The following is a 13663-nucleotide window of genomic DNA, read 5'->3' as shown; positions in this document are numbered from 1 at the left end:
ATTGTTATGCATTTTCCATTGTGAGAACCTCTTATTGCATAACCCAGAGAATTTAAATGAAATCACTATGATTACATTAGGAAAAGAGAAATCCTCTCCTCGTTGTATCTACTGCAGGTGAGAATGTAAACACATTCATAATGGGTTATGGCACCTCCATTACTCAAAATGAAACACCTGGAAGTTTATTTTACAACTGCTTCGCTCTCATATACTGGGGCTGGCACTTCGAATAATGCAGCATTTATTTGACACGGAACTATGCAGCTGAATTTGTTTGTGATTCCTTTAGAAAACACAATTCCTTCTCTCTAACATGAAAGGTGTTTCTAAAGCAAAAGACTCATCATTGTAGAACAGATTCTAGTGTTTCATTGCAAATTCCTGTGATCCGTCTTAAGCTGTCTCACTGCTTAACACAGCGTTTCCCAAACTCGGTCCTGGGGACCCCAAAGAGTGCACATTTTGTTTTTGCCCTAACACTACAAAGCTAATTCAAATTATCAAAGCTTTTCATATCAAATTAAATTTTATTTGTCACATTCACCAAATACAACAGGTGCTTGCTTTACAAACCCTTAACCAAGAATGCAGTTCAAGAAAAAGAGTTCAGAAAATATTTAATAAATAAACTAAATAAAAAAATGTAATAACAATTAACACAATAAAATAACAATAACGAGGCTATATACAGGGGGTACCGGTACCAAGTCAATGTGCGGGGGTACGGATTAGTCGAGGTAATTTGTACATGTAGGTAGGGGTGAAGTGACAATGCATAGATAAGCTTGATGATTAGTTTGATAATTAGGTGATTATTTGAATCAGCTATGTAGAGCTATGGCAAAAACCAAAACGTACACCCCTTGGGGTCCCAAGGACCGAGTTTGGGAAACCCTGGTTTAACAGCTCCGATGGGAGTTAAAGTACTTTTCAGAATTCTCTGCAGGAACATGGGGCTACTTGACCTCTCAAGATGAGTCCCATTAGATAATTAGGTTCTCCATCTAAATGGTGCACAAGAGGCTTTTCACCTACCCACTAATGTCTGACAATGGAAGGGTTAGAATACAGCTACTGCACAGTAGCAACTAGCTAATGAAACACCTCACCGTTTTACATGGCATTCATTATCAACGGCATCCACACTGTGACACATTTACTAGAGCATCATTTTCCTTCATTGAAAGTGAAGTGGTTCAACATCTAAGATAATAGAGCTGGTGTGAAGAATTCTGAGTACTTAGATTTAATTTAAAAAATACACTGTACTGTATATACCTTCTATATAAACAGTAAATTGCAGTGGTCGTTCACAATGCAGTTTTATGAGGATCACGCCCTTAAGGCCAGAATCAACCAGTGACTGACCAGCAATGTCACGTTCGCTGGAATAATTATCGGACCAAGCTGCAGCGCGATATGGTTTCCACATATTATTTATTAGAAACGCACAAAACAACAAAGAAAGAATGAAACAAACAACGAACCGTAACTAAGAGGTGTAACATACACTAACTCAAAACAATATCCCATAAAACACAGGTGGAAAAAATCCTACTTAAATATGATCCCCAATTAGAGACAACGATAGCCAGCTGCCTCTAATTGGGAATCATACCAAACACCAACATAGAAACAACTAAACTAGAACCCCACATAGAAAATAATAACTAGAAAACCCCCCAGTCACGCCCTGACCTACTCTACCATAGAAAATAAGGGCTCTCTATGGTCAGGAAGTGACAAGTAAACATGTCTAGTTCTCAACCTCACCAGACACCTTTTAACATACTTTTATCATATGGTAAAAATAATCATTCAGATTTATGTTCAGAATATATAAAAGATTAACTAAAATGTATTGTTACAAATGATCACAAAAGCCTTGGTTCTGGATTTTTCATGTACGCATCAGGTGAAGGAACTCCATACACCCAAGGCTAATACAAGGCTTTGAATTCCAGGCAGCGAGAGCTCCACAGCCAGATAAGTATCAGCATAAATACCACTCTCTTACAAAGTCCTTTACCACCTGGGATTTAGAGCCAGGAATCCAACGCATGAGAGGAAGCATGCATTTGAAACTGCCTGAGCAACATGTTTAGGACCTTGAAGAATACTTCAAAGCAACTAAGGAAGAGTACACCCTGCACTCTTGACATGTGAGTGGGCTGAAGAAAAAGGGTTGAATATGATATTCTGTATTTTTACGAGTTTATATACCCTGGCATGCAAAAATGACAGGCGTTTTAATCTCCAGAAAGCAGAGATATGCAGTGACTGAGTGTCTGTCCCTTGTTGAAAGTGAGGCGCTCTCTGGGTTTGAATGAGAACTCCTGCAAGTTCATCTGAAGCAGCATGTAATCATAGATAGCTCCAGGCTCCACAGTGTGCCGCCTTCTCAGAAGGATAGATGAGGGACATCAACAGTGCACAAAGAACTAGCTTTTATAAAGGCTAGAATGGGGGACTACTGAGGTCAAATGCAGACACAAAACACTTATGTTTGGATCCCTGGGGCAGGATACTTCATGGAGCTACACTAAATATGACATTGTGTTTTCATGGCTGAAAATTGCAAAATAAAGTTTGAATGAATAGAGACCAGTCATTATTGATGGACTGTTTCTGACCAGAAAGCGATTTAAAAGTGAATGGGAAAGTGAAAATTGCATGACATTTTATTGCCCAATGCTTCTTATTTCTGCTTCATCTTTTGGACAATGACATTGTCATCTCAATAGACCGCTCTGGATTGCAGAGATTCAAAATAGGTGTGATATAATAGTACCACCGGCTTCAGCCCTGACTCCATGTAAATACAGTGGGGCAAAAAAGTATTTAGTCAGCCACCAATTGTGCAAGTTCTCCCACTTAAAAAGATGAGAGGGGCCTGTAATTTTCATCATAGGTACACTTAAACTATGACAGACAAAATGAGGGAAAAAAATCCAGAAAATCACATTGTAGGATTTTTAATGAATTCATTTGCAAATTATGGTGGAAAATAAGTATTTGGTCACCTACAAACAAGCAAGACTTCTGGCTCTCACAAACCTGTAACTTCTTCTTTAAGAGGCTCCTCTGTTCTCCACTCATTACCTGTATTAATGACACCTGTTTGAACTTGTTATCAGTATAAAAGACACCTGTCCACAACCTTATTTTCCACCATAATTTGCAAATAAATTCATTCAAAATCCTACAATGTGAATTTCTGGATTTTTTTTTTCATTTTGTCTGTCATAGTTGAAGTGTACCTATGATGAAAATTACAGGCCTCTCTCATCTTTTTTAAGTGGTAGAACTTGCACAATTGGTGGCTGACTAAATACTTTTTTTGCCCCACTGTAGGTGGCAATATAATCACTTTATGGGTGTGTGTACATTTTGGCAGTTTCCCCACTGACCTTTAGTGGGTCTGGTTGAGTTCCTAGTGCTTGGGAGCTCACTTATTGAGAGCTATTTCTGCTTTTTCTGCTTTTTCTCTTTTCAGATTCCATCAGGCAATGTGAGGAAAAGAAGACAAGATACATTTTCTTCTATGAGTTCTGAGAACAAAGAGCTTGGGAACACCTCCCCTTCCTCTTCATGCACACAGCTAATGGTATAGCTAATGAACCCTTCTAATTAAATGACGCCTAGTAAAAAGCTGTCCAAGGAATATTTCAACTAAGATTGTTGTGTCATTCACTATGGGCCATGTCATTAGCTTTCATATGGACCAGACCTACTTTCCCCCAGTAGGCTTGGATTGCCTTGCGCATATGAGAGATGGGAGAACAGGGGGAAGATACTCAATGCCCTCCCAGGGGGGGTGGGCTGTTCCATCTTCATGACAAAGAGAGGAGACGGCAGGAGAAGTCAGCATCAATACTGTCGGGTGGAGTCCGCAGGAACCCAGAGAAAGCAGGGGGGATAATGTGAATAACAAAACAGAGAAACAACCTCACTTTTTTGTCCCAAAACAGGTGCCGAGACGTTTCCAGTGCGCTGTAGGCTTTCCCCAAAACCAAAGATACCCTCATACATTTCAATGGGTGCATTTCAGCATCAGGGACTAGGGAGAGAGTGCTGTTGCACAGTCATCTCACTCCTGTTATTAAAGGCTTTCTCTAAAATGTAGTTACTCCCTCCATATAACAAATAAATATATTTTTTGTGTGTGAATAGCAGGAGTGCTATGATGAAGAAAGATTGCTGAGAGATAATGGGGAGTAGAATACATATGCGGACTCAAAGGCTGGCATCTCCATTCAATGAAATACCAGGGTGTTCTGTGCCATTCTCCAACAGTTTTACATTATAGCTTTCACGCAGGAATGTGTGACTGGAAATGTAATCTATATGTAAAACATGTCATATATCTTAAGCTGTCTAATAAAACCCAACCCAGGCCTTTATAACCTGTCTAACCAGTGACAATACAAGCAGAGTTGTGAGTTTTCTGGATAAGGGGAGGATTAAGGGGAAATCTCAATCATGACTGTTGAAACCGAACATATCTCCCGCTCCTTTCTAAAACTGGGATGAGCTAATCATACTAGCTAGTGTAATTGAGACTCCCTTGGCTGTTTTACTGATACCCTCATGTGTAAAACTGTCACAGGCAGACAAAATGTTTTTTTCACCAAGTGAGTCATTGTTTGAGACTGATTACAATGGCCACACAAGCCCTTTCATTTTCCTTAAGCAAAGCTGTACATCTTATAGCTGTGTGTGTCCAGTCACTGTGAATACTATTTTTTACATTGCGGAAATACACTGTTTTCTGTGTTGGCTTAAATGTTCTCATTGCTGCCTGACTATAGCTCTGTAGTGCTGAAACATTTTCTCACTACAGATAATGTCGGAGAATCCTGAGCTCTTAACAGAAAGTGGCGATACTTTTCTCTAAACTAAGTGAATACTGAGAATTGAACATTTCAGGGGAGAAATCAGAGATTGAACCAGAGTGAATGAATCTATTATGCTAGATGTGTGCATATCACAGCCCATTCTCACTCATGTACACCCCTAGAAAAAAAGGTGCTATCTACAACCTAAAAGGGTTCTTCGTCTGTCCCCATAAGAGATCTCTTTGAAGAAACCTTTTTGGTTCGAGGAAGAATCATTTTAGGTTCAATATAGAACCCTCTCCACAGAACCAAAAAGGGTTCTCCTATGAGGACAGCCGAAGAACCCTTTTGGAACCCATTTTCCTAAAGTGTAGGGATGCATTTTCATTCATAGAGCTGTATGCTCTCCCTCTCACCTGTGATATTAGCTGTATCGGGAAAGCTCCACTTCAAAAGCTAGGTAAATATTGGCCAGTTCACCAGCAGTTATCATAATGATATGTAGACATAAAGACACTGAATTTTGGTCCTACTAACGACTGAGAACACACAGAGAGCAGGGCCATTGCAACCACTACAGGTCCCTCAGTAGGATCCTGGACCCTCCACCTAGTCAACTGTCTCTGTACACATTGTCCTCCCAATTAAATAAAAACCACCTGCGGGCCAAATTCGGGCCATGGGCGGCCAGTTGGGGAACCCTGACCTATTGGCTAGCTCACCCTCATCCACAACATTTGGGTAAAAGGATAGGTTCCATCTTTCACTCACCCCTTTTCTCGAGAGGCCTCAAAGTGGATTAAAACTAAATTAGTCTCTGTGACCCTAATCTGGATTAAATTATAAAGAGGCAGAGCCACAATAGTGCAGTAGGTTTACTAGAATTAATATGTCCTCCCACTCCCAGATTGCCCAAAATATGATGCCCCGTATCGAAATATACAAGTTATTTTCTTTTTTCACCAGTTGTTTTCTAGCACTTCAATGATATAGTGGAAAGACTGAGAAAAGCAAGAGATACCCTCAAAGAATGAGACCATTTAACGTTGCTCATTGCAATTTCCTATGACATACATAAACTGTCAGTTCAAACACAACACTGACTGTCCCACAGTGGCTTTGAAGGAAATGAAGAGCTGTCAGTGCGAGTTGAACATTTGCAAAGCTGGATAAAAGTGGTATGTTTATTGGGTATGATGTGTGATTAAGGCCATTTTCAGTAATTCATATCTAAATGAGGGGTAGGAAATGAATTCAGAAAAGGAGAGAAAGACACTCATAGGAATAAATATATAGTCCTGTATACCAAACTGTTGATACTGTCATGCAATGCACAAATAACTAATTAAAAACATCCATATTTGCAGTATTATGATGTAGGATGGTGACATTTTCTGTAAAGATACTACAGGAATGATTTACAGATTGAAGACCCGTAAATGCAAGTGTAGAGCACACAAAATGCTGATGTCATCCTGAGTGACACCCGCTCTCCTCAGAGCTAAGTGTGGCATTTTCAGAATGGCAGTGGTACTTTATTTATATTCTAACATGTCACCTCCCTGTAACACTGTCATGGAACTTGTCATCAGCATTTACATTTTTATTATTTAACCTTTATTTAACTGTAGGACATCAAGTTAATAATGATATTACAATTGCATTATCTGATATCACTGTCTTGCCCCACCCACATACACTCTCCTTTGAAAATAGGATCTGGATCATAAACATCTACGATTAAGGATGAAGAGTTTCATGTTAGTGTGCTTTCCGTCCATGAAACAACATTTTGCATGAAGGGCTACATTGTATAAGGAGTCAATGGGAGATAGAACAACCACAAACATCTAGACAAACCCGCCTCTAAACAAGACGTGACGTGCACAGTCACACAAATTGACATGCGCAAAATCCCAAGTGCAAACTGAGAATGCAAATCGCTCCAGTCTTTCTCTACACCAATCAACTGAACATGTATCTATCATGTCAGGACAAAAACTGGTTACGGAGAGTGAGAAAGTGGATGAATATATTTCAATGAGGTTTCACTCAGACAATGAAACCTTGTGGTCCCCACGCAAACAGGGGCCAGATTAGTCCATTAGCAAATGAAGGCCCTACTTGCTTGACGAGTAATACCAGGTGTGACTGAGTGTTGTCTATTCCAGGGGGGTAGGGTGAGGATGGGGGAGGGGTGGCGGGAAAGCAGGGAACAAAAAAAAACAATGCACCTATGCAGACTATTTGTTCTAAAAGTCTTTCAGGGCCCTGTTTTTCCAGCACTATCTGGTCTAGGCTGAGGGTCACAGCTCTCAGTGTTTGAGCCGGAGGAACTGCGTTTAACAACCTCCGCTTCCCTCTAAAACAATGGAATCCGAATCACCTTTATTCACCAAGTACGTTTACACATACTCAGAATGTGACTTGGTGAAATGGTGCTGTTAGTCATATACAACCTTTAGAGCCAGAATACCGACAGTGGAGTTTAAACAAAGTTGACATATGGTACATTATATACAACTATATAGATTGAGGATAAACATATAAGAGAATGTGCAGTCAGTAAACAAATATATGATGGGTATACAGTTGATATACAGTGGATGCACAGTATCAGTATGAATATATCTAAATGCAGAGAGATGAACAGAGTGCAATGCAGTATAGTGCAGTTATTTTGTGTACAGTTCAGAGATGGCTTGATCCCGTGTGCAGCATAGAGTGCATAGTCCTTTAGTCTCTAAAGTGAGACTAAAGTGAGGGCCACAGCCAGGGGAAAGAAACTGTTCAGGTTGCGGGAGGTTTTGGTCATGATTGGCCTGAACAGCTTGCCAGAGGAGAATTTTTGGAATAAAAGATCAACAGTGTATCTAATTACTGACTGATGGTGTCTATTCTGAAAATTACCTTCACAAACTGAGCACTTAGTTTAAAACCTCCAATTCAACATTTACAAGGTGGCATGAGTGATAGATTAAATATGTGGTGTTTAGACTAAGGAATTTTGTGATTTGATGAAGATGAATAACTAGATGGTTTCCTAGTGCTTCTTAAAATGACACTGCGTATGAAGTTGTAATGAGTAACCAGCACATTGAAAAGTCATCATCAATCCTCCATAGAACAAGCAAACAGACACATGGTTTCACCATTTATGGAGGACTGACGGCCAAACTGCCAGCATCATGTTAACTCATCAAATGTTGATGTGGGGGGCTATAAACCTAAATTACAGCCCCACCCTAAAGGCCTTCAAATTCCACTATTTTAAAACCAGCGGCAATTGGCAACAGAACGACAACACACAGTCCAACGAGAAAAACTGTTAACACGCGACATGCTATTATTATAGGGGAGGCTCTTTTTTCCAACCAGTTCAAGTAAAAATGCCTGAGAGTGGGTGACAGTGACAAGTGAGGCACACTGTAATTTACAATGACAGGCATGTCAAGTGACAGTGTCAGACAGAGGAGGACCTAAGTCAGATCACCCACCTCCCTTCCCAACCTGGTCGCAGAGCATTTCATATTATTCTGTATGTAATTCTGAGACGCACCATTTAGTATGATATGTTATGTTTGGTATGGTTACATAAGACAGATGGTTGCTTAAGACAAAAACAAAGGGCAGTTGGTTGGTCGGGCATATAACGCAAACGCTAGCAACCCAAAGGTTGTGCGTTCGAATCTCATCACGGACAATTTAATTTTTTTTTGCTAATTAGCAACTTTTCAACTACTTACTACTTTTAAGCTACTTTGCAACAGCGCAGCTTAATTAACCCTTCCCCTAACCTTAACCCTTTTAGCTAATTATTCCCCTAAACCTAACCCCTCGGCGAATGTGACAAATAACATTTGATTTAATTTTGATTTAACCTAACTCCTAATCTTAAACCTAACCCCTAGCCTAGCTAGCGCCACCTAGCTGGAATTCGTAACAAATCATGCATTTTGCAAATTCGTAACATATTGAAAGTTTTAAAATTCGTAACATATTATACTATTGTATTTCGTAACATATCATATGAAATGGGTGATGGACATCCATAAATTAATACATACCATACGAAACATAATATATCATACTAAATGGAGTGTCTCTGATTTACATTTCAAACTAAATGGCATGTCTCTGATTTACGTAAAAAATAATACGAAAAGCTCTGAGAAAAGGTTTTTCCCTCTCCCAAAGGACTATTCAGAGCTCCACTGCAGATTGGTTAAATGTTGCGTCTGAATGCTTAAACACATGGTGCATACTTGTTGGATTGGAAAAAAAGCTTTCTTTAACGACATTTACAGAATGTAAAAAAGCCCAACTTTAATCTGCAAGGCGTTCCTGCCTCGTGGGAAAACACTGGTAAGTGTGCGCGTTTGAATGCGTAATGTATATGTTTCAGAATGAACGATTACCACACAAATGATTGTGAAAAGTCGATTTACTGTTGTAATTATTGAAATAAAATGAGAGGACAGCGCTCCCAAATTGAGAGCGCATGACTATCACCTGGCGAAACCTGCTCAACACTCCCACGAAGTGTGGCCAGTGGTTGTACACACTTAATGTGCTATACAACTTGTAGTTACGCAGTAGTTATGCTATGAGCAATAATGGTAGAGCGGCAAAATAACGTTCTAACCATGACTATAACTAGCTATAACTCTGTATTCACAAACCTCAGTGTAAATCAAGATTGCTAATCGAATGACATGTATTTTCACTTCAGATGTATCGTCTACAAACTCATCATCACAATGCAATTCCCATGATGTGTTTATTAAAAATGTTGACATCCGTTTTCCTTTAAACAATGTAAGATATGATGCATGATAGGCTACATACAGTACCTTGGTAGACAAGCGCGACGAGGAGGGCACACAGACAGCCGGAAAAATGCATCCTGGCGAATGCCAGATATCCTTGCCCTGCTGTTCCTAAAGTTCGATAATATGTTTGTTATTATCGATCAGTTAACTTCTTTCCGTAAACTTCAGGGTTAAATATTCACTAACTGTGTGCAGTTACTGCTGTATAACATGTGCTCTCTCACTTGCCTTGGCAAACAAATGTGGGAGCGCATCGAGTGAGCGACGACGGGAAGCTCTGTAGGGTAGAATTTTACAGCAACTCCGCCCAGGATCTACCACAATCTTGTGGATCCCACTCCGCACTGCATTACACGCGCACGCGCACGCGCGCGCATACACACACACACACACACACACACACACACACACACACACACACACACACACACACACACACACACACACACACACACACACACACACACACAGACTAGTGGTTAGAGTGTTGGGCCAGTAACGAAAAAGTTGCTAGTTAGAATCTCTGAGCCAACAATTTGAAAAATCTGTTGATGTGCCCTTGAGCAAGGCACTTAACCCAGATTGCTTCAGGTTCGCTGTTGATAATGGCAGACCCTGTCAGTGACCCCACGGTCAGAGGTTCACAGGGAGACTGGGATATGCAAAAAACACATTTTGAAATTAATACACACTTGTACATGTGTGAAATAAGACAAATGTATGCATACACAGTGGCCAGATGTCATTTCAACATCTAGTTTTGATTTACATTTGGTTGAGTTGTCAACTAATGTGAATTCAATGTGAAATCACTGGATTTCATTGGATTTATGTTAAAAAACAAGAATTTCCCTTATCAATAAGTTTTCCACGTTGATTCCACATCATCACATTGAACGTTGATTCAACCAGTTTTTGCCCAGTGGGAAGGCTCAAGGTGGCTCTTCATAGTTTAAATTCATAACTGCAGCGCACTGTTATTTTACATTGCCTCTTTGCATTGCAAGAGATAGTTTGAATAAAATACCAGTGGAATTTGCAACCTTTGGATTGCTAAACTATCGTGGATTACACCCAAGTATAGTATGTTTCGTATGGCTCTGAGGCCAGGCTGGATGTGAAAAGGGTGGGGTGTGGGCTAGCACTAAAGTCTCCACTGCAGCCTGTTTCTATTGTGACTCCTCATAGCTAAGGTGCTGTTTTATGTGCCACCCAAGTTTCTAATGCTAATGACTGAAATAAAATGCATGATGAGGGTGGCAGGTAGTCTAGAAGTTAAGAGCGTTGGGCCAGTAACCGAAAGGTTGCTGGTTGAAATCCCAGAGCCCGCTATGTGAAAAATCTGCCAATGTCTGCTCTATGTCGCTCTGGATAAGAGTGTCTGCTAAATTACTAAAATGTCAAATGCATGATGTCTAGATTACATTGCTCCTCCCATTCTGAATCCTGATTTCAGTTGCTGATGGCAGAGAGAGACAGTAGGTGTTCAAACTAGCGCCTCACTAACATCCTGATTAGAGGCTCAGCATTGTGCAACGTCAGGTGTTAAACTTTAATCCTGTGTTGATTGAAATGAGGACAGCGGTATCTTAATAGGTTGGAGAATATGTGAGCTGTCAGTACTTATGTTTGGGTAGGTAGTACTATATAGTCAATACTCCCACTAGACTCAGACTGTGCTGCTGCTGGCTTTACTTGTTTTCAAATCAAGTTGTATTTGTCACATGTGCCGAATACAACAGGTGTAGACTTTACTGTGAAACGCTTACTTACAAGCCCTTAACCAACAATGCAGTTCAAGAAATAGAGTTAAGAAAATATTTGCTAAATAAACTAAAGAAAAAAAGAAAAGAAAAATTAATACAAATTACATAACAATAACGAGGCTATATACAGGAGGTACCGAGTCAAGGTCGAGGTAATTTGTACAAGGCTGAGGTGTGCTGCTGCTGCAGTTAACTGAGATGGCCGTGGGTTTTAGATGGTTTCTGTGACTCATAGTTTATTTCTGTGTCTGTTGAGCTTCATATCTTACCTTGAAGCCTCTGCCAGTGACTCCACCAAAGCACCAATTTCAGGAGGTGGTGCTCTGATCAGACGAGCAGAGCATCATTTCTAATGCTGCTAGACATTCAGAGGTGGGACTGAGAATCAGAAGTGAGTGAGATTATGGAGTTTGCATTTGACAAAACCAGACACTGTGAACTTAGCTCTCACTGTGCTATTAACTGAGTTGTCAAGCTGGGGTAAAAAGCCGATTTGTGGGGGTGAAAATGTATCTAACCGGGGAAGGATTTCAAGTACAATGGTTTTGTAAGGATGTACTGCGTGCACTGGTTGTGAAAAACTAAATGCAATTTGATTAGGAGTGAACCACAAAGCAATATTCTGTGAGAGTGATATGCCTGGCTGCACAGGAAGAAAAAGATAACTTTTTTTTTTTTCCACACGGGTGAGAATGATTAGGTCAGAATGGTAACAAAGCCTTAGACTTCGGCATTCAATTACCAAACAAAAACAGGTTGGTATAATTGGCACTTGAGCTAGGATCTCAGGAGACCCATAAACTAGCTAGGGTAGACAAGGCTAAAGCAAATAACTCAGAGACTGAACATCTGAAAGAAGTGATGGCCAACATATATAGTTGAGATAGTTGAACAAGAACATTAAAAACTTTATCTCTAACTCGTCATACTATACAAGATTGCAAGAAAATGCAGTTTTTTTTATTGTGTTATAGATTACAAATGACATATTATGCAAATCCTAGCAAATTTAGCTTTTTTAGTTCTAAAAGATGCACACAAAATAGTACGATACTAAAATCAATCAAAAATATTTATAAAGCCTTTTTTACACCATCAATTGTCACAAAGTGCTCATACAGATACTCCACCTAAAACCCCAAAGAGCCAGCAATGCAGATGTAGAAGCACAGTGGCTAGGGGGAAAAAAATGTTTAGGAGGGAAAGAATGATAATGAATACCCAGTAATTTAGTAGTACTATTTAGTATGCACTGGAAAGTATTTGCTATCCACAGAGCTAAATAATAAGGTTTCACAGAGAATAATGAATTACAGCATATCATGTCATATCTGAGCCACTGTACCGATGCTCACATCTTTTATTTGATGAAAGAGAATGTTCTCGCCTTGACATCTTTTGAGACATCTTGTGACATTGCCCTTGCTATCAGGGTGAATAAAAATAACCTTGCGTTTCAATGGATTCGTAGAATAAAACTAGTTATATCTAGAGGCAGTCAACATACCGACACAGTGAATCTTTCATGGGTTGAAATCATTACATTGCTGGTGAGTTTTTATTACTTATTTTGAGGGTCTTAAGTGACTGTAACATAATGATATATTGATTACCTAAGTGCATTTTATCATCTCATGCTCTGAATAGGCTATATAAAGCATTGAGCAGGACAGCAGTGTGACATTTTAATGAAACATGGTGCATTAATTACACCATCATAGCCTTGATACTAATCCTGCTTCTGTCTCTGTGTTCCGTTGTGGAGAAGCAGCATGTATGATATGACACAGTGCATGCTGTCCCCTGACTGGGCCTTGGGGACATGATATTGCAAGTCCCATGAAGCAGGAGGCCTAGGTCACATCTCCTCCAGGGGCCAGTGGTGGAGTGATTAGTCTGCCAGTGAATAGGCTCTGTGACAAGGCCGTGGAACAGAGCGGACGGAGAACACAGTGACCCTGACATTCTCTCTGTGCTGTGTCCATGGGAGATGAGGATCCACTTAATGGCCGGCCCTGTGTCAGCCAGCCGCAGAGCCTCCAATCGATGATTGCTTCACTAGTTAATCTGATTGAGTGTGCGAGCGCCCAGTGGTCGATGGCAGGTTAGCTCTGCCTCTGCAAAGAGTCAGTGTCGGAATCGATGTTATTGTTCTTTGTAGAGTTCAACTTTTTTTGATCCCCTTCAAGTCCTCCATCATTATATTAAGGTAATCAATAAAAAT

The 13663-nt window shown here is 40.1% G+C and overlaps 1 protein-coding gene across 2 annotated transcripts in view; it reads right to left on the bottom strand.

Moving 5' to 3' along the window:
- Window positions 1-9953, bottom strand: part of LOC112267141 (CD166 antigen homolog A) — a 61324-nt gene extending 51371 nt beyond the window's left edge. For both annotated transcript variants that reach the window (XM_024445266.2, XM_024445267.2), the window contains exon 1: window positions 9695-9953. In XM_024445266.2, the coding sequence (XP_024301034.1) occupies window positions 9695-9746 (52 nt within the window). In that variant the 5' untranslated portion in view covers window positions 9747-9953. The remainder of the gene's footprint in view (window positions 1-9694) is intronic.
- Between the last annotated feature and the right edge of the window lie 3710 nt (window positions 9954-13663).

This window comes from Oncorhynchus tshawytscha, linkage group LG14, assembly GCF_018296145.1.
Source record: "Oncorhynchus tshawytscha isolate Ot180627B linkage group LG14, Otsh_v2.0, whole genome shotgun sequence".
NCBI lineage: Eukaryota > Metazoa > Chordata > Actinopteri > Salmoniformes > Salmonidae > Oncorhynchus > Oncorhynchus tshawytscha.
Note: the sequence above shows the minus strand (reverse complement) of the source record. Positions and strands in the feature narration are given on the sequence as shown.